This window comes from Epinephelus fuscoguttatus, linkage group LG4 (assembly GCF_011397635.1).
Source record: "Epinephelus fuscoguttatus linkage group LG4, E.fuscoguttatus.final_Chr_v1".
NCBI classification, from domain to species: Eukaryota; Metazoa; Chordata; class Actinopteri; order Perciformes; family Serranidae; genus Epinephelus; species Epinephelus fuscoguttatus.
In genome coordinates, this window is record NC_064755.1 from 13,462,913 (window position 1) to 13,483,658 (window position 20,746).

General features: G+C 39.5%; 1 protein-coding gene across 4 annotated transcripts; it reads left to right on the forward strand.

Moving 5' to 3' along the window:
• The first annotated feature begins 1,897 nt into the window (after positions 1–1,897).
• Positions 1,898–20,529, forward strand: lg4h12orf4 (linkage group 4 C12orf4 homolog). Of its 4 annotated transcripts, none has more exons than XM_049573101.1 (14): positions 1,898–1,974; positions 2,450–2,653; positions 3,357–3,502; positions 5,750–5,931; positions 6,553–6,652; positions 6,878–7,002; positions 8,872–8,978; positions 9,166–9,363; positions 9,718–9,846; positions 10,603–10,671; positions 10,825–11,027; positions 16,915–16,972; positions 17,971–18,038; positions 19,235–20,529. In XM_049573101.1, the coding sequence occupies exons 2-14, from the start codon at positions 2,473–2,475 to the stop codon at positions 19,325–19,327; spliced, it is 1,659 nt and encodes a 552-aa protein (XP_049429058.1). In that variant the 5' UTR covers positions 1,898–1,974; positions 2,450–2,472; the 3' UTR covers positions 19,328–20,529. The 4 variants fall into 4 exon arrangements, with proteins under 4 accessions (XP_049429058.1, XP_049429057.1, XP_049429056.1 ...); XM_049573100.1 differs by having other exon boundaries at positions 1,909–1,974; positions 2,447–2,653; XM_049573099.1 differs by having other exon boundaries at positions 1,917–1,974; positions 2,444–2,653.
• The last annotated feature ends 217 nt before the right edge of the window (positions 20,530–20,746 follow it).

A 20,746-nucleotide genomic window follows, 5' to 3' on the forward strand; every position in this document is an offset into this window, starting at 1 on the left:
TTAAGTTTTTTAAAAGAAGGGTTATCTGGATGTACGTAGCAGTGATACTTTTTACACGTTCCCTTACCTACTCAAACTTGAAGAAAACACACGCACGCGTTTATGAGCGTGCACGGATACACCATGTTATACGCGCGTACGCACGCACATGGCCAAGAAGACAGATATATCCAGTAAAAAAAACATTTTTAAAACAATTATCTTGGAGTATTGTGGTATTTTATTATTATATTTATATAATCGTTTGAATTTTATGACGATATGTCTCATATTTAGGATTCTCATTTTTACTTGCTTATTGTTATTTTTTCTTTTTATACATACCTAGTTACCTGGTAGCATTGTTGGAGGGAGCCTGAGAACAAGAATTTCATTGCCAAAGACTGCTCTTCTGTAACTGTTGTTTATATGACAAATAAAGACTTAAACTTAAACACAATTTTGACTCGATTCATAAATATTGGTGTTGTTAAACTTTTACACATGGGAAGGATTGTAGATGTAGGAAGCTTTTCTTTGTCACTTCGCACGTTCATATTTTGTTAGATTGTGTAGTAGTCAGTGCGAGACTGTGGCTATCACTAAGACAGTAAAATATAGTACACAGCCAGTGTTAATTTACTTAAATAGCTTTCAGTTGTTGCTTGTACTTATTAGAGTATAGATATCCTGTTAAACAAACAAATAAATAGAACATAAAATAAGTGAGTACAAATTAAAAAAAAAAAAACAAAAAACTTTAACTATCTTTAATTACATTTTAGGTCGATGAGGTGTTGAAGATAAATATATTAGAAAAAAGAAAAAAGACGGATACAAAAAGGTGAGGTATTTGATGTATGTATGTATGTATGTATGTATGTATGTATGGCAGTTATATGTTTATGTGTGAAGAATAAAAATAAGTTCAAAAATAAAAAAGATTCAGCTTAATTGATTTGGCAAATATGCATCTAATAAACTGAGGTTCTTATAAAGTACACTGTACAAAAATTATAACACAACAGTATTGTTTTTGCTGCCATTTTTCACAGGTTTACGTTAAAGATCTAAGATTTTTTATGCACTCAATAGGTATATTTCTCTCAATTTGTGGTCACAAATTTGTAAAAATCTGTGTTAGTAAACACAGGTGTAATATATCAACATGTGGATTACACAGCATCATTATTACACAAATATACGTCTGGATGGTCACAATAAAAGGCCGCTCTAAAATGTGCAGTTTGATCACACAACCCAATGACACAGATGTCACAAGTTTTAAGGGAGCGCGTCGTTGTCATGCTGACTGCAGGAATGTTCACCAGAGCTGTTGCCTGTGAACTGAATGTTCATTTCACTGTCACAAGCTGCCTCCAAGGCTTTTTTCCCCGTTAATTTGGCAGTACAACCAACCAGCCTCACAACTGAGGATGATGAGCGTGTAGATGAGCGTCCCTAAGACACTTTCTGATGCTCTGTACAGAAATTCTTTGGTTGTGCAAGATATACGTTTTTATCTTTATTTTTTTACTTTTATAAATGTATTCATTGTAAATACTATAGGTTCTGATCCACACTCCACGCCAACTGGTGGCGGTAATGGACCAAATCATTAATATTTTTTAAAAACGAAGACGGTACTGTTTTGCTCATCTTTAACCAGCAGGGGGCGGTAGCGCCAAAGGAAAAACAAAACGCTCTCGTAAATTTAGTTTTGGGTCATTAGATTCGTCAATCTGTAAATCTGTTTTGTACGTTAAAACGAACAATACAATTAAAAACATATACGATTTTCCACATTATCAATCTTTCAGACACATATTTTAGCAGTTCTGATGCTCAGCTAAATACATAATTATTCACAGACCAGCCTCGGTGTCGCGAAAGTGCTTCTGCCGTCACACCGCTACATCCTGATGCAGTCAGCTGACTGAGCCAAACAGCAGCGTTGTCTGTGCCACAGGAAACACCATATTCATTCATTCTCAGGTAAATCTGCCTCTTCTAAGATTTATATGTTCACCAAAACAAAACAAACAGCCATGTTCAGCTAGGCATCTCCACGACAGAGTGTCTGGCTTTTATTATTTTAAGCTTTGTACCTAACGTTAGCTACACTGTTAGCTAGCATGGAGCTAAATGTACATAACAGGGTAAACGTTAACTGAGACTTAGTAGTGATAAGCTATTGAACATATTGATTCTAGCAACTGGAAAACACTTGCCATTTGATAGCAACCGTTTATAAAGAAGTGATGAAGCAGTGTTGTTGTTTGTACTGTTCAGGAACGCTGTTTTCTCTGTTGGTTAACACTGACATGACAGTGAGAATGGTGCTAACAGGCATGTCTGTGCTGATGATAGACTTCCCTTTTTACATATTGCTTTTTAGGTTGTTGACGTAATAATAAACCATTACACTTTCAGACAGTCATTCACACCGTTGTCCCTTATTTTTCAGCAGCAGCAGCAGCAGCAGCAGCAGCCATGAAGAAGACCAAAGGCAAAGCGAGCAGTGCTGCTGAGAAGGAGTTTGTGTTTGAGTTTAAGGCAGGGAGACACAACTGTGTCCTCAAAGTGCCTCTGAGGTTTCCTGTTCAGGAGAACATCAGTGACCTCCATGGACGCCTGATGCTGCTACACAAAATACCCTGCTACATTGAAAATGGTGAGATTGCCGCTCTGGGTAAAAGAATGAAACAAAGACATTATTTGCAGACACTAGCCTTATACTGTATAGCTTGAACACAAGCATTTGAATGGGGAGACTTGTCAGTGGCCTTAATTTGATATGGCAGGAATCTCTCCAGCCAGGCTCCATTGATAGCAATATCACCTAAACGAATCATTGAAAATGATCAGTATTCTTATTTGCAAGTGACAATATTTATCACCGTGTCCTCTTACAAAACGCACCAGAATTGAATAGAACAGACGCTAAATTGATCACTTGTGACTGCTTAAATGGTATCTTTAACTTCTCACTTTAGTGCTGTATTCTTTCAAGTGGTAATTTCAACATAATTTGTCTTTAATTAGGCATATTACTGTGGATTTAAATTCCCTAAAACTTGTGCAAAAAAACCCCAGCATAATGCAAAATGGTTATTATCATTATTTTTGGTGTTTTTTATGGGACCCTGTAACTACTCGGTAACAACACCCTCTAAACATTTTCCAACCAAATCTACACAGCTGGACAAGAAACATCAGATTCTGTTGGTTTAAAATGACTCTATTCAAATAATCTCTCTCTACATGTCTTGCTGTGAAAGAGATGGTATCGTCAGCATGCTGCTACTGGTAAACAGATGGAGTAGACATATTATAAATGACTGGTTTTTGCTGTGTGTGCACATTTCCTCTTGCAGAGCTAAAAGCCTCCCTTCTCAACTTTATTGAGAGTGAGACCATCCTGGATTATGACAGAGAGGCAGAGCTGGCCCTGCAAAGACTCACAGCGGGAGATGTAGATGTAAACCAGCTCACAAATGCGTGGACCAGGTCTTACGTGGAGGTGATGAAACATTTTAGTATGTCACTATGCCTAAACACTGGCTTTTTTTTTTAGTTTTTTTTTTTTTTTTTTTTAAATAGATATTAGTTGCTTAGAACACAAGCTCTTGTATCAGTGTCCATAGTGTAATCATGGGTCGCTATTGACAGATTCAGTGAGTCATTTATTCGAATTTAACCACATTGCCCATGATTATGATGGAAATGGTTGCCATGGTGCCTGTTAAAGCTAAAGTTAAAGCTGAATACCCTTTTTTTGCATGAGTAAATTATGTGCAGTCACTGAATTTACACAAAGTTGTAACTGTTATGGACTAAAAATAATAACTATTGGTAAGATATCATTAGTTTGGAGGATAACACCACAACTGAAAAAGAGCCTGTTTGTTTCAAGCCCCTGTGACTAATCAGTGTCCTCAACGTGTTACATTTAAATATCCATTTTAGAATTACTGTCTATTACAAAAAACGCCTTACATGATTTTCACAGTTATTAAGAAACTCAAAGACTTCAAGAATGTCTTAACTTCTCTATACTTCAAAAATGATGTTTTATATCATGATTATATTTGAGTCTGTACACACATTTCTAAAAAAGCTTTAGCAAGATATTTCTGTGAAAAAGGTCTATTAATAATGAGGACAGCATGTTTTATTCTTGGCAGGTGTCAGTTAGGTTAATTTCAGAAACTGGCTGCTCAGCCCACCCTGATCGTATATCCACTACTCCATGTTTCTGTAGTATCACAGCAGAATCAGGGTCCGCTTTATTGCCAAATAGGTTTTGTGTAGACAAGAAGCAAAAATACAAAACAAGAAGTCAATGCAATTAAAATAACAAAAAATACTATTTAGAAATATGTACACAGTGTAACTGTTTAAATGAAAGAGCTAGGCAGGAATGTGCAAAGATGAGCAATATTTCAGGAGTGTCCTTGAGTGCTCCCGCTCACTTCGGGGCAGTCATGGATCATTAAAGTAATTTCAACAGAAGTAGTGCAGTGCATCTGCAAATTGATTATTCATGAGTTCCTGTGAAAAAAAATCTCATTACATAAGCCTGCGTGCTGCGCGTAATGTCTCTCCATTGCACTCGGTTACACTTTGATGCTTTTCTTCCCAAAGATCCAATATGTGGTGGCAGTTGCACAGATGTGAGAGTGGGTCATCACTTTTATATTATGGACCAATACAAAACAGGATGATGACATTTTTTTTTATTTTCTAATTAAACTAAGTCTTCTCACCCACACTTTTCTTTGATAGTTAATGTCTCAGGTAGATCATTGGGAGTCCAGGAGTCTATACCCTGCTGTCACTTGCCCAGGTGTTTATAAAAAGACAAGGACCGCCTCAGCTCGTGTCGTGAATCCCCCCCCCCCCGACCTACTGCACAGAACCAGCTACCCGTTTGCATTTTATTGCAGTCACACAAAAATACACATGGAAGCTTTCCAGTATCCGTCGTGTTTGTGGCCTGAAGATTCCTGAGCCCGTATAAATAGAGGAGTTTCAGATTCTAATACTGTTCTGTTGCTTTACTAATTATGGACGGGGTACTTAACTGACCTGGTTTACTGAGCTGAGCAAAACATTCAGAATGTGTTGACGTTTCATTTGCACTTCCTCTTTTGACTTCCTGTGGCCACGGGAAATTTAGTTTCGGCACTTTCGACTGAAAGTCAGCATCTCACTGGTCACTTTTATTATCAGCATGTGCAGCAGGTCACCATCACCCACAATGACAGATTCCATTTGATAAAGTGAAGCAAACCATACCATGTGGAACGCTATGAAAGTGCGTCAACGAGAATATAATGGGGTGCCCATTCGCTCACCTGGTAGAGCGTGGACTCCATATATTAAGGCTGTGTCCTGCAGTAGCCTGGGATCAATTCCAACCTGGGATCCTTAGCTGCATGTCACCCCCTCCCTCTCCCCCTCTCCTGTCACCCTTCACTTGTGTTATCAAATAAGGGCAGAGCCAAAAAAAAAGAGAGACTATTTAGTGGGGGAAAACATATTTGCATATTTGCCCTGTTTTTTTCTGAATGAATGAGAAAATTATCTTATAATTATGAGAAATGTTTTTCATGGTATTCATGGATTCATGAGATAATAATCTTGTTAATTTAGACCAAAAAAATAATTCATTACACCTCTGTAGAACGCACAGCATGGTTTGTTGTATTCCACTTGCAATTACCAGTTTAAAAGAGTTCTTTTCTTTCTTCCATGACTGTTTCAGACTACGCTGGAGCACGCTCGACCCGAAGAACCCAGTTGGGATGAGGACTTCGCTGGTGTTTACCACGAGCTCATCCACTCCCCTGCTTCAGACACTCTTCTCAACCTGGAGCACAACTACTTTGTCAGCATCTCTGAGCTCATCAGTGAGAGAGACATGGAGATCAAGAAGCTGCAGGAGAGGTTGGTGTTAGGGATCATTGCCTGCGGGTTTCCTGCACATATTTTCTTCATATTTTGGTTTGGTTCATTTGGTCTGGACCAAGATGTAAGAAAAAAAAGTGCATTGTTGCATAGTGGTTCTGGTCCACTTTAAGTTCACATTGACTTTTTTAAAGGGGATATTTACAGTGTGATCACTGCATTTCACTTGTTTTTATTTGTCATTTGAGATCCGTAAAATAGAGGAAGACATGTGCCCAATACACTCTTTGTTTTAGGCCTTTTGTGCTGATAGTTAACAGATGTTTTTGTATAAATATAGCCTGTACAGATTGGAATATCTGTTTGTGATCAGCAGATGAATGTGTCTTTGTCTCTCGGTGGTTTCTGGGCTTTGACACTAACTTTACTCTTTGCTTTTTTAGATATTTCCTTGCACTGCTGATCTTCACATTTTAGTTCTGATTGCTAAGTTTCAGTTTACACTGGAAGCTAAATGGAGAACTTTTTCACTTTTGCCTTTTTAGTCTCGTCTTTTTCTTAAGCCATCCATCCTTTGGTTTTCTCAGTTTGTGTTGGACCGATATTTCAGTCACCTGTCATCAATATGGGTGATATAGTATCTCTTTTTCCATCTGGCAGGCAAGCAGCTGAGATGGACAAAGTGATGCATGAGCTGGGGAATACTTTGAGTGACCAGGATGTAAATACAGTTGCCTCTCAACACTTTGATGCTCAGCAGGTAAAAAAAAAAAAAAAAAAAAACTTGGGATGCTCTATAGTAGTGTTAAAAGCAGGTCCACCTTGATCCCAGTACAAAGTTATCATCTCACTGCAGACATATCAGGAGATCCAGTTAGTGAATTTTTTCCATTTACAAATTCAGATTTGCCCTCGCCTGCCCAGCCAGAATATGTTGTTGTTATATTTAAGTTCCTCAGTGTTTGACTTTGTCTTCTTTGAGCAGGTGTTGGAGAACAAGTGGGCCAGTGAGCTGAAGCAAGTGACCGGTATTCAAAAGCACGAGTATCAGGAGTGGGTCATCAAACTACACCAGGACCTGCAGAAATCCACCAACAGCAGCCAAATTAAGTGAGTTTGCCTATATGTGTTTGTCTGTATACTCAGACTGTTAACATTTTTTATTTGTCTGTATACTGAAGCACAATATGCACAGCTGCTATCTCCAGACTTACTTTATACCCATATGTACCTGAGTAGGCTCTTTCAGTTGTGTGAATTACTCTGTCAGATCTCGGGGTAAAGCAATAGTCAATGCAAGATAATGAAGGCTGGAGTCAGGTGTGTAACTGCTTACTCTTGTTAGGTAGAAAAAGAAAAGCTGCATTGCAGACACGGATGAAAGCAATGTACAGATGCAGCAGCTCCGAGCGGTATTGTGAAAAGGCATCGACAGAACGGCACTTTTTGATCTTTAATCACTGACAGTGTGGCTTTGGTGCAGAGGCTTTGGCTTGTCTGGGCTGTGAAGTTAAAGTTCAGCTTAAGTACTGTGATTTAGCATGGAAGTAGAGTGAATATTAAAACACTGGCCTCACAGGGTGATTTAAAGAGGGATCTAAGCAAAATTGACAAAATGAAATGCTTTAAAGGTCCAGGGTGTAGGATTTAGGGGGACATATTGGCAGAAATGGAATGTATAGTAATCAGTAGGTTTTCTTTGGTGTAAAATCCCCTGAAAAAAAGAATCATAATGTTTTCATTACCCTAAGTGAGCCATTTATATCTGCACAGGCAGTGGATCCATGGAGCATGCCATATAGCACCACCATGTTTCTACAGCAGCCCAGAATGCATAACAAACACTGGCTCTAGATAGGGGGCATTTTTGCGTCGGCCTCTGTAGTTACAGGAAGAGACATCTGTGGATAATTCAGCTCCTGCTAAAAAAAAAAAAAAAAAAAAAAAAAAAAGCCTAAATGATAAACATTGAAGGAGGAGTTCACATTTAGCACTTTGAATACGTTTCAGCAAGTTGCAATCCACAGTTCTTACAGCTAGATGCCACTAAATCCTACGCACTGCTCCTTTAAACATCCCTGTTTGTGAATTTCACTCTGGAAAAAGTCTCACTGAGTCTTAACAAGAGGTCGAACTAACCCTTAACTAACAGGATCTCAACAGCTGCACTTGCGCTGCAGCTCTAATCCAAAACCCGACGCGTCTGCCGGCCCTTTGAAGTGCAGACTCCATTTACATAGAAATTGAAGTGATTACAAGAGGTCAAAAACTCATCTTAGTTTGACTGATGTCAGCTTTGTAGCATCAGTTATGACTGGCATCTTGGGAGAAGAGTTGGGGGGGAAAAAATAATCGTAGTTAACAGTAATGTGGACCCGCAGAGTGGTGGTTTAAATTCAGGTCCTACCCTCCCTCTGCATATATTGGATATTTCATCAAAACACAGATACCACCAGGACCTGTATGCTAAGAGCTTCTCAGACAGTGTGCTGACCCTGCATCATTTTTTTTCTTAATGATGAATATCATTATCTTGTTATGTGTGGGTGGAACTTTGTACTTCCACATCAGCACTTTGAACACTTTGTAAATATGCATTTTTAAAGCTGTAGCCATAAAAGAATCAGGTTGTATTTTTGATTCCTTTGATATTGTTTCTTAGTTTTTGAGACTTAAGGCCTGAGACTTGTATAATCACATAGGTACTGCATTATTTCTTGTTTTATGATATTTATTGTCCAAGAAGAAGCCACAAAAAACTGCGTCAAAATGAGCAGGTGGCTTCTTTTAAAAAAAAATGTGAATGTCTTGAGTATGAAAATCGTTTTAGAAAATAGTTAAATATTGTGTCTGCTTGCATGTGATAAAAACTCTTCTGTTACTGTCAGTTCTGTCTTTGAACCTATAAAACACTCACCAGATGTGCTGTTTTTGATAGATATCTTTACTGATTGATTCGTTTGCGTGATTGATTTCCAGTGAGGAGATTAAGGTGCAGCCCAGCCAGCTGTCGGAGCTGGCAGATTCTGGAGCCAGGATGTTTGAGGAGCAGCCTCAGCTGGAGGAGAGTTTCACCATACACTTAGGTGCTTGTCTTCTCACATGCTCTCCAGATATTTGTACAGTTTTGTGTCAGTTAAAACATCAGTAACTGTGATCATAAAACATTTTGACACAGTACAGATGTTAACTGATTATTTCTGATTAATGTGTGCCAGTACTTTAGTGCATTTATTGAATATACTGTATATGTTATAAATCTTTTGTGATCAGGAGCACAGCTGAAGACGATGCACAACCTGCGGCTGGTCCGGGCAGACGTGTTGGACTTCTGTAAGCACCGGCGGCACGGCAGCGGTGGAGCAAAACTAAGGCGGTTGCAGACTGCACTTTCACTCTACTCGTCCTCGCTCTGTGGTCTGGTGTTGCTAGTTGACAACAGGGTCAACTCCTACAGTGGCATCAAGAGAGGTCAGGGGAATTTTTTAGTGATCTAAACGGAGATGTTGTCACTTGAACAACCTTGTTGTTTTGTAGAAAGATAAGACTTTGTGTTTGGCAGTAGTGCTCTGTCAGATTTTTGCACCTGTGAAGTTTAATTTCGTGGCCCCACTTGTGACTCTTTACTGTGAGAATAACACTGTTCTTTCACCCCCGTTTTAATGGTTTATTCAAATACCAGAGCACACCATTCACCTCTTACTTTGGATTTTTTTTTAAAGAGTTGGAGTACAGTATAGTGACATAATTACAGAGATAAGCCCTGGCTGGATTTTAACTTTGGCTTCATGCATCATTACATCACTGGCCTATTCTATGTTGCAGACTTTGCAACTGTGGCGAAGGAGTGTACAGACTTCCACTTTCCCTGTCTGGAGGAGCAGCTGGACGAGGTGCAGCAGGTGGTGCTGTATGCCAGAGCCCAGCGGAGCAGCAAGCAGAAAGAACAGCCTGGTTAGTCTTTTTGGCTGCTCCGTTACGGCTTTAATGTAGACCAAATATTCAAAGAGGATTAGAAAGAGAAAGGCAAGACTGGTGAGACTGTGGCTTCCATGAATCATCCTGGACGTACATTTCACCAGAGAATCAAAAGCCTGGACACAGATGCTGCTGAAGAAAACTGATTAGTCTTTTTTTAGCCAGCTATGCATTACAAAATGCTTCACTAATTATGTTATCCACGGCCCTGTTTAGCAGTGTCACAAAAACACGAAACTACGAGTAGTTGTACTACGTTATTCTCTAATTTACCCAGTTTGATATTTAGCAAGACGAGAAGAGCACCTGCACAGTGTAGCTCTGATTTTGTCAACAGGAACAGAGTACAGTGTAAAATTCAAGCTCTCTTCAACAGAATAAAGAGCATACATGACTGTAACAGGGTTGCAGTAAGAAACTATACACTGCAAAGCATTCCACAGAGTAGGAGAATGTGAGCAACATGCCAGCAGTATGAGACGGGGATTAAATAGTCAGGAAGTAGAAGACACTTTACATTACTGCTGCTGCATTGACGGAGACTGTCCAGATCCTTATCACAGCATGTTGAGTGGTTTGTAGAGTAGAGCTGTATATAGAAACATTCTTTCTAGGTTACGAGCCTTTCAAGGAAAGTCCAGCTGCCATAGCCATGAAGTGTCCTTATGAGATATTTTGATCAAGCTTTTTACATTCTGGTTTTTATTGTATGTTTAATGTATATGCTTACAGAGATTCCGAGGAATGGAGGGGACGATAAGAGCAAAAATGTTGAAAGAAATCCATCTAACATCTTACCAGGTAATGGATGTCACTATATTTTGCACACAGACTCTTGTTCAGATTAATAGAGCAAAATAATCACAGTTTTAGTGAGTATTCTTATTCGACCACACATATAATGAATACTGTTTTCTTAATATAACACACTGTACCTGCTGCGTCTCCTTCAAGGTGAGTTTTACATCTCCCGGCACTCCAACCTGTCAGAGGTCCATGTTGTCTTCCACCTTTGTGTGGATGACAATGTGCGTTCAGGGAATATCACGGCCCGGGACCCGGCCATAATGGGCTTGAGAAACATCCTGAAGGTCTGCTGCACACATGACGTCACCACCGTCACCGTCCCTCTGCTGCTGGTCCACGACATGTCAGAGGTAAGAGTCGCCGAGAGCACTGTCAGCCGATGTTACGTGCACATTCTTTTTCCACCAGACTCCACACATACTCACACACATCATAAGAATTACAAGGATGTAATATGATACCTACTTCAAAGGAAAAAATAAACCCAGTTTGAAAAGTCAGTATCCCCGTGTTTGTTCAACAAACATAAAGCGAGTCAGCTCCCACAGTTCTGTCTTTCCCCTTCTCCCAAACTACACAAGTTAACAAGACAACTTTGTACAGCTCCAAAAACAGTGTCAAATGTCAATCTGATATCTCCTGTTGAAGTATAGTCAGGGAGAAAGTACAGTACATAAAGAGGTAAATATTTGAGTTGGACAGTGCATTTGTTTGGCTACCAAACACTTGACCTGAACAGATTACAAAAGTCAATTACTGCCAAATAGCTCTGTATTAAATGGTCCTACAATTACCTTCAGTGCGTACAAAATTAATTAAATTTAGGGTACCCTAGTTACTTAATTCACTTTTTCACTGCACAAAAAATCAGCTAACATTTGTCTTTTTAATGTAACGGAAAATGGCACAATCAGCATTCACACACGCATTCAATGACTCTGCAGTAGTCACAGGTATTTATCATAGATTTTAATAATAACTAGATACTGGATTGCAAGATGGTGTCTGTTTATTGCGGTGGAATTGCTCTCCTGGTCCATACGCCAAAAAAGTTTCTAGCTTCTGGGTTTGCTTACACACAGTGGGTCTCATTCATGAAATATGAGCAGAAGGAATTTGTGTGTAAACTGTTTGCAGACGGAAATTTACGTGCATGTCCGCATTCATCAATATTTTAGTAGCTACTAACAAAATCTACTCCTGCTCCTGACCACTCGTAGTGCTTTTGTAAATTTAGTAAATCACATAAATACTGCTTGTCACTATTGGAAATTACAATTTTAACTCGTATTGCGCTCTGTTATGTACACAATACACAGATGCCTTTGAAACACGTAATCTAAACATGACAAAATATTAAAAATATAACAAATTTAGTTAAATTAGTTGGCAATTAGCAGGTTCAAGATCCAGATTAGGTTCATGATTGTGAATTATCTATGTAAATCGACTCAATAGATTACACCTTCTTTCTACATGTTGAATGATGATAATAAAAATATCCGTAAGGACAGCCGGATCACAGCCTCTTTGGCCTCGGTGCCTGGGTTCAGCAGGGGCAGCAGGTGGTGGAGCCACGAAGGAGCACGCGCCAGCTGAAAGAATTATTTGAGACAACACGTTTTTTTTGTTTTGTTTTGTTTTGTTTTGTTTTGTTTTGTGGCTTTTCGATCTTTTGAATGAATAAATCTGATTTGAAAAATGTTTCATTTACGTTGTATTAAACAGAGCTTTAGGCCATTAAGATTCAAATAATTTAAAGATGATGCACACAAAACTGCTGTAGGTTATATGTTATCCGTATCATTTTTTAAAATAAATGTTAATTAGCTCTACATTCCGACAGCCATCACTGATTTAGAGTTTATCCATTACGCACAAAACATCTCTGGTTTCCCGTTCCCACTTCATTCAAAACCCCACAAATGAATCTTCTGTTTGTTTGGTGACCGCTGTATTTTTTTTGTGTGTGCTTATGTGTTTCTTTGCCTCCAGTTTCATATCAAACCATTTACGCTTCACCTCTGACATGGTTCTTTGTACTACGGACACAACATTAACAGCCTCTGTTACCTCCCTCCAGGCCTTCGCTTTGCTTGTCCCTGTCACACCACTACTAACTGAAGAAAATAAAATGTTTTTTCTTAAGTCCACTTCACCCAAAATTATTTTGATCTCAGCTTCGGACAAATTATTTTTTCTTTCTCTCTCTCTTTCTTTCTTTGCGCCATGACTGACAGGTCGACCTGATGCACCTACACCTCCTTATATGGTGGTCATTGGATATTCATGGGTGGGGATTTATGCTTATTGCTGATTACCGGGAGTGCGCTGTCACTTTACGATGGATTGACATTCATGATAATACACACGTGTTTGCGATCAAATCTGAGTTTCCCGCAGCGTTCCTGAATCTGGAGTAGGTTTTTAGTAGAGTAGGCTTTTATGTGCAAATCTACACACAGATTTACTAACATTTCATGAATGAGACCCAGTATACACAATAGTGCTTCCTCTTCTGGCTTGCTCGCTATTTACTGCTCAGCTCATAGACTTTACATTGTGATGATGTCACAGATTTTTAAATTACTTTTCTTAGCTTGAGGAAGGTTTTACAAATCTAAAACCTCCATTGATCAAAAATTTATTATAGAAAGCAGACTTTGATATAGTGACAAATATTGTGTCGTTGTCCCAAGAATTAATATGATACTGTATCATGATGAAACTAGTGATGCACACCCCTCATAGAAAGCTTCATAATTGACCTTGTTTGCAGTTTGAGGTTTTACGGCTCTTTTACAGTGGTGGTCCCTGGAGAAAATGCTTTTTTGTTTTTTTGTTGCTGCAATACTGTGAGTGGCCACTGGGGAAAATTGGCTGCAATGCGCTGAGTGAATGCACTTCAGCCCCTTATCCAGTGAGATGCAATGACGTGCCTCCACATCATACCGTCCATCTCTGCCCAAGCAGTGCTCACACATCGTTCTAGATTAGTCTGCATTGAGTTTGAGAGAGAGACTGAGTGAGTAAGAGAGGTATGAAAATAACTAACCACTCAAAAGTTTTCACAAGCCTCATGCTGCTTTCTACGTTTTACTAACCTGTTTTCATGCCTGTCTGTGACATTGAGCGTGACATGCGAAAAAAAAAAAATCATACACAGAAAGACATACTTGTCCGCAATGGGAAAGGAGTCTATAACCTAGTTTTAGCAGGTTTACTTGTGTTTAAAAAGATAGCGTACATGTGCTTATTTTGGTGGAAAAGTGGTATTAGTGTAGTGATTCCCAGTCAGGGGCGTTTGTCCCCTAGGGGTTTTAGAAAGAACAACTTGATTCAAAAGATATAACCACACATTCAGCCAACTGTGACACCTAAATGCAACGTATTGTGACTCAGAGTGCATGGAAAGTTGGCAAGAGAGCAGAAACATCTAAACAGTTCGCTAGAGGTAATGGATAAACTGTTGAAATAGTTAGCCGATAATAATAATGATTTAATGGTGTAAATCAGTAGTTAAAAATAATGGATAAACGCATTTGGCATCTATTACAGACGTAACACCGCAAAAGGTATCCTAGGTTATACCTTTTGGTTTTGGCCCAAGATTGTCTCTTTTTGTCAGCTTACCTTCTCCTGGTATTGATATTCAGATTGAACTTGATCCTTGTATTGCCCTCTTTAGTTGTTCTGAAGCCTCTCTTGCATTGCCACATACTTTTCAGAGGACCCTGGTGGTAGCAAAGAGGATAATTCTTTAGATAGCTCAGGGAACTAGTTTCAAGGATACATCTTAAGAGAGCTAGAAATAAACACATTTGTTTTGTAGAATAATTTCAAGAGCACCTGGGGCCCGTCTATTAGCTAAAGTCCCTACTGAGTGACACCAAGTTGTGGTGTTCTTAGCTATTTTTCCTTTCTGTTCATGTAATAGACTAAACATTGTTGTACTTACCCTGTCTTGTCTCTGTATCTATCCCTGCTCCTGGATTAATAGTAAACTAAACTTCCAGCTTTCTGTCATTCCAAGCGATAGTAGTATGACTGCAAACTAACTTAAGCGCTGACAGGCCTGTGCTTAGGTTGGTGACCTCCCCAGAGTTCAAGGGGCAGGTTTGGCTGCAGACAGTCACCCTAGGCGCTGATATGGAATTCTTGTTGCTCAACAACACTTCAGGGGGTACACTCAGCATTTGAACCATCATCATTGGTCTTGTGCTTCAGTGTTAAGCCACAGTAGTGTGTGATTGTTTGTGGTTGAAGGTGAAGAAAACTTACTGGCCACACAAGTTTCTGTGGCGCTAACTGATGGCACTGTCACACCTTCCTCCCTGTTTATGCACTGCATCCTCAGCTGCGGTCTGGCTTGTCAGGCACTGGCTGTTAACTCAGCCTACAACTTAACATTTCCCAGGTTTAAAAGCAGGAGGCCAAAGTAGAGAGTCGTGAACTCCTCTGTTTACTCTGAGTATATGTACAGCGGCACTCTGTACTCACACAGTAGGGGAGAGTAACAGAGACAGCTTTCAGTGAACGATGAACTGAACCTGAATCAAACAGAGGTTAGGCAAATATCCGGTCACAATAGGGTGGATGTTGGATAATTCGGCCTGTTGAAAAATAATGGAATTGGGATTTTCTTCAAACCTGAATAGCAGCTCTGTCTTAGTTCTTCAGCTATTCAAAATTAAACTTAATTAACTGAGAATCCCAGAAGATGGGAAGTAAATTCTCATCAAGCCTCTGTCTGCAGTGCACTCATGCCACAACATGCCCAGTGCAATTTTTCTTCTCATGTCTAATCAAGAGTCTTTGTTTACATAACTGAAGACATCTAACTTTGAAGCCTCAGGAACCAGAGGAACTTTAATTGATAGCTTCTGGTTCCATCAGAACCTCCCATCTGTGATCTTTTCATCTTTTAGTGGAGATGCTGCCTGTTTGTACAAGCCTATTCTTGTGTTTTGGCGTTGAAAACGACTGCCAAAGTTTGTCTAGATGAACTGCAGACTGTAATCAAAACACAACAGGGCTGTGCCTCGTTTTCTTATTTTTAGATGTTATTCTTTTTTCCCATGAGTTTGTAAGAGTTTAAGGGGAAAAGGGACACAGAAGAATTGCTTAATAACACTATAATACATGTTTAAAGAGTTTGCAGACAGGAAATTAAAAACTCTGTCAACCAATTTAGAGTGCCAGGGTCCAGACAGTGACATTTACACAGTTTTGACAACTGTTATGTCACCTCAATTGCTCGGCAAAGACCACAGCTGCCTTAACTGCTCCTGTGAACGGCAACCACCAGCCCTGCACTGGTATCAGCCTCAGTCATAATAAAAAAACTATTGAGTGTACTATCCTGTTGTTTATGCGTCAAACACCCATTGCTCCAGCCTACACGGTTTATCTCCAGGGCAAAAAGGTTAGTGGGTGACGCAGTTGACGCGGGTCTAAACATGGGCCACGACGACACCCCTGCCTCCGGTTCATGGATCCAGCTCGGTGACTTGGCATGGGTGTAACACATTTTTAACTGGGAGTAAGGCTATATGTGTGTGTGTGTGTGTGTGTGTGTGACTGTGGCTCTACCTATCTGACGCTGTGAGTAAAAGTTGACTGCAGAGATGACCGCCTGCTGAGGTCACTGTGTGCAGCAGCATGGGAACAAACGCACTCAAAACTGAAGGGAGATGAGAAGTGTCAATGCTTCACTTAAACATTCTGTGTGCACATTCAGTCACCTGACAGGAGACTTTGCGTGTGACCTAGTTAATCGGTAATATATACAGTATCTAATTTGCATACCTGCGTAGGACTCAGACTCCCTAAGTAGGTATGTGTAATGTATCACAATTTAAACAGTTAATATGACACAGGTGCAACACCACCAACACAGATTGCTTGGCCCTTTTTTTTTTTTTTTTTTTTTTTTAAACACACAGAAAACACATGCACATATATTGGAAAATCACAAACAAAAGATGTATGTGATGTAATACACAGCATGGGAAAGATTTAAAAAAAAAAAAAACATACATGAACGAATAACTGAATAGCTTTAATGTAAATTTCTCTCTTCCAAGGTATATGAAAAGCTGCCAGTATAGCAAAATCAATCTTCATGTCAACAAACTAACAAGTATATTATACTCTGAACTACTTTTGCTGAACATTTTTTTGAATGCAAACTAACAAAACAATTCAGTGTGCTCAGTTCTCTTGTCATCTCTGCAGGAGATGACCATACCTTGGTGTCTTAAGAGAGCCGAACTGGTATTCAAATGTGTCAAAGGTAAGATGGACGTTTGAAATTATTTCAAGTTAAGACATTATTTTTTGAGCTATTATTCCACCCCCAACACACACCAACACTGTTAAAACAGTCATTTAAAAGGTATTTTGTACTGTCCCAATTTTGCTGTGTATTCTGTATATTGTCATAGGTGACCACCCATAGGTAAATATCATGATTTGTGATTAGGTCTGTCATGATAATTACATTATCGACTTATTGAGGTCAGCAAAAATGATCGAGGGTCATTGCACTTGTGTTTGCATGCGTGTTTGTTTTCATGAGCATAGCACCAACATTTTTGCCAGCATGATGCCAGAATAAATAGCAGGGTTTTCCAGACCATTATGAGATCTCGAGGCAGCGCCTAAGCGATTTTTCACAGCACCTAAATCAAATAAACAGAAAGAAAACTATGCTGGAATATGTTTTGCTGCCATTTCTGATCAAATTAAAAGTTCATTGCTCTTTGAAAGGGTGTACTTGCATTAATATGCCATTATATTATCATATCAGTGGCATGAAATGTTATTAAAATGACAATAATAGCTTTTATCACAATATTTCACGGACAGTATGACATCCAACAAAGCTAGTTATTGTGACGGGCCTACTTGCAGTGAGATGCAGTTTTTCCAAAAAGATCTGTCAAGCCCAAGTCTACTGAGTTTTAAAACGACACGTGTTTTCATTCCCTCAAAGTCAAAGAGCAAGGTTTATTTTTGTGGCTGAAATACTACTTTAAAGAGAGAGACTTAACACTGATTGTATTGTATAGTTTCCATAATGCAAAGCTGATCAAAAAAAGTAATATGTTGTAACTAAGAAGCAAAACATTCATATTGATTGGTTTAAACAGTTGCTCTCTGGTTTAAGAGGAAGACAGTCTGGGTTAAGGGAAGTAAGATACACAGAATAATGCAATTACAAAACACACTGGACACATGGACAGATAGATATTTGGTATGTGAAGTACTTTCGATCTGTTTTATTTGCAGGCTTCATGATGGAGATGGCCTCATGGGATGGCGGAATATCACGGACAGTCCAGTTTCTAGTGCCGAAGGTGAGAACAGAATGAACTATTTATACTTTTTATTTCTCAACTCTTAGCTCAGGCGACACACAATTATCCTTTGAGCGATTGCTCGCCAGCAAATCTCTATACACAGACATGTATACTCAAGGCCTTGCATATACACAACCTCACAAAAGGCACACCTGGCCTTGCACTACATCGCTTTGAATGCAGGCGGAGAAGAGCGAGTGTTTGAAAAGCATGCCATAAATGATAGATTATAGAGCTTTAGGCTCTCTTGACCAGTGTTTACACTGCTGTGATAAAAAAAGAAAGCTCAGAGACTCAGCCATATAATTTTGCGATAAGCAGTGGGATTAACGTATGGCTTTTCAACACTGAGGCGTTATCTTGAACTTACTTGGATATCAGGTCTAACCTTATTTTAAGGTAAAAGTTAATGAGGAAAAATGTTCAAGGTTGAGCTTCGAAGCGAAGGTTTTCTGTCATACTCTCAGGCAGTTTTGACCTCAGCGCTGGATGAAGCTTAACTGTTATCTTATTTTGGGCTTAGCTGGATGTTGTATACCTATAGCTTTTGTGGTTTGTCGGGAAGGCAGCAGAGCTTATAGCAGGATCTCATGTTGACAGGTTAAGATGATAAAAACCAGCGGCATCAAAGGACTCCGACTGTATTGGTTTCCTGTCAGCTACGTGCTCAGGCACCATTCAAAATAGCACCTCTGAAACAACATTGTTTTCTGTGCCTCAAAGAGACACGGTGGCTAAATATATGCTCTGTGTTTGTGTGTGGATGAATGATGCGCAAATGCTTAAAGATTAATACTTAACATTCTTATTTGATGGGTGGCGATCCTTAGAATGACACGGTATGTTTCCCCTGTTAAAATCACAGCTGCTGGAGCTCACATTATTTCAGCATCTCGACTACTGTTCCCCTTAGGGGAGAAAAAAAGTCCTTGTGATGTTGAACCAAAGGGCACTGCAGGGGCTGTTAACACTTGGCTGTACACAAACAGTCCAGATGTATGTTTTGTTGTCATGGGCACAATTTCAGCTGGGTTTAAAAAAAGGTTTCATTGGATGCCTTCCATTGTCACAGCGTGGACTGAATATGTGCATACAAAAGGGTTTTTTTTCCCACATTAGAGCTGCACAAATCTCAGTCCCTTGCTGCTCACTAATCCTGCCTGTGTCTGTGTGTGTTTTTTCTGTATTGACAGAGTATCTCAGAGGAGATGTTCTACCAGTTGAGCAACATGCTGCCTCAGATCTTCCGTGTCTCCTCCACCCTAACTCTCACCTCAAAACACTGAAGGATAGAGATGCACCACATCGCATCCTCAAGGCATTCAAACTAACAGAGCTCATTTATTTTAATAATTATGCAAAAGTTATAATTCTTTGTTGTTGTTTTTTCCAGGAACTGATTAGAGGAGAGGAGATTTGATGAAGTAGCACATAGGCCCCATTCATTAAAAATGGGGTCAACATAATGTGGTGGCATTAAAGCACTTACAGTAGAGGTGCAAAAAGTATTTTAAATGAGAGGAGACACTGGTATGCAGTTGGTGAGCCTTGTTATTTTTGCACCTTCCAAAGCAACATGCGATGTGAATACGTCTCACTGAAAAAGGACTGGATTCAGTGGCTCACCAAAGCAGCTGCTGCAATTATCATTTCAAGCCTCCCGGGTGTGGTTCTGGTGACAGAGTTTTATGACATCATGACATCAGCCGCTGCTGCTGCAAGTATTCCAGTTTTCCCTCAAAGCTGCGACCTGTAACTCCCCGCACGCACGTTCGAGCTACGGCTTAACGGAGGATGTAGTGTCGCGTTTGTGAAGTTTTTTTTAACTCGCTGGTACAGAGTGAAAATGCCACCAACGGAGAAAATAATGTAAATGTGAAAGCAGTTTTGTTTACTAAAGTGATGAAGCTGGATGGAAACAGCACGGGCAATTAGACATATGTGACCTAACTGTATTAGCAGCCATGCTAAATGTGACTTTTATCGTGTTTTCACCACATGTTAACATATAAATGGATGTAGTAACAGTATATTGATTATAAAAAAAACATCATAGAGCTCCACTTTAAATCAATTTTTGTTAGTTTTGATGGACAGCATGAGGCCTGTGGCAACAATACATTTCATCTGTTGGGTGTTCACAAATTGGTCCTAATGTATGATCACTCAGTTCAACATTGCATGAGATTTAGTGGTCTAAACTGAGAGCTAATTGGCTTCACAGTTGGGGCCGATTTATCCAGAGAGAAGTGACATAAACTTGGCTCCTCTAGTCCCGAAGACAAATGACGTTGCTGCTGAGATGAGCAACTCGGAGGTGTTTTTATACTGCATTGCAGTGAGTTGTAGTGAGGATCACACTTCGTGTGAGTGTGTGTGCACGTGTGTGGTCCCTCCCCTCTACCTCTGTAACAGCAGATGGCACTGTTCCTAAAGACAAAGATGTGAAAAGAGTGACTACACAGGTGCTTACACACCTTTTTTTTTTAGTAGAAGAGATAAAGTTTAAACAAGCTGCCCATTGAAATTCATCTCAAATGGTAATGTGTCTTCAGTGGTAAATGTTTGTCAAATGTGTCAAACACTTGAACCTAATCAGATGTATATTTACTGTATATGTTTACATTTTTATGTTTTAATAAAAAAAAAAACACCTCACCACACTGATTTGATGGAAATTCTTTACATAAACCAGCATAAGCTCA

Excerpts from the sequence above, each read along its gene's own strand:
- lg4h12orf4 (XM_049573101.1), top strand. The coding sequence starts at position 2,473 with ATGAAGAAGACCAAAGGCAAAGCGAGCAGTGCTGCTGAGAAGGAGTTT. Across the intron at positions 7,003-8,871 it reads ACCAACAGCAGCCAAATTAA|TGAGGAGATTAAGGTGCAGC; the intron begins GTGAGTTTGCCT and ends ATTGATTTCCAG. Across the intron at positions 10,672-10,824 it reads TCCATCTAACATCTTACCAG|GTGAGTTTTACATCTCCCGG; the intron begins GTAATGGATGTC and ends GTCTCCTTCAAG.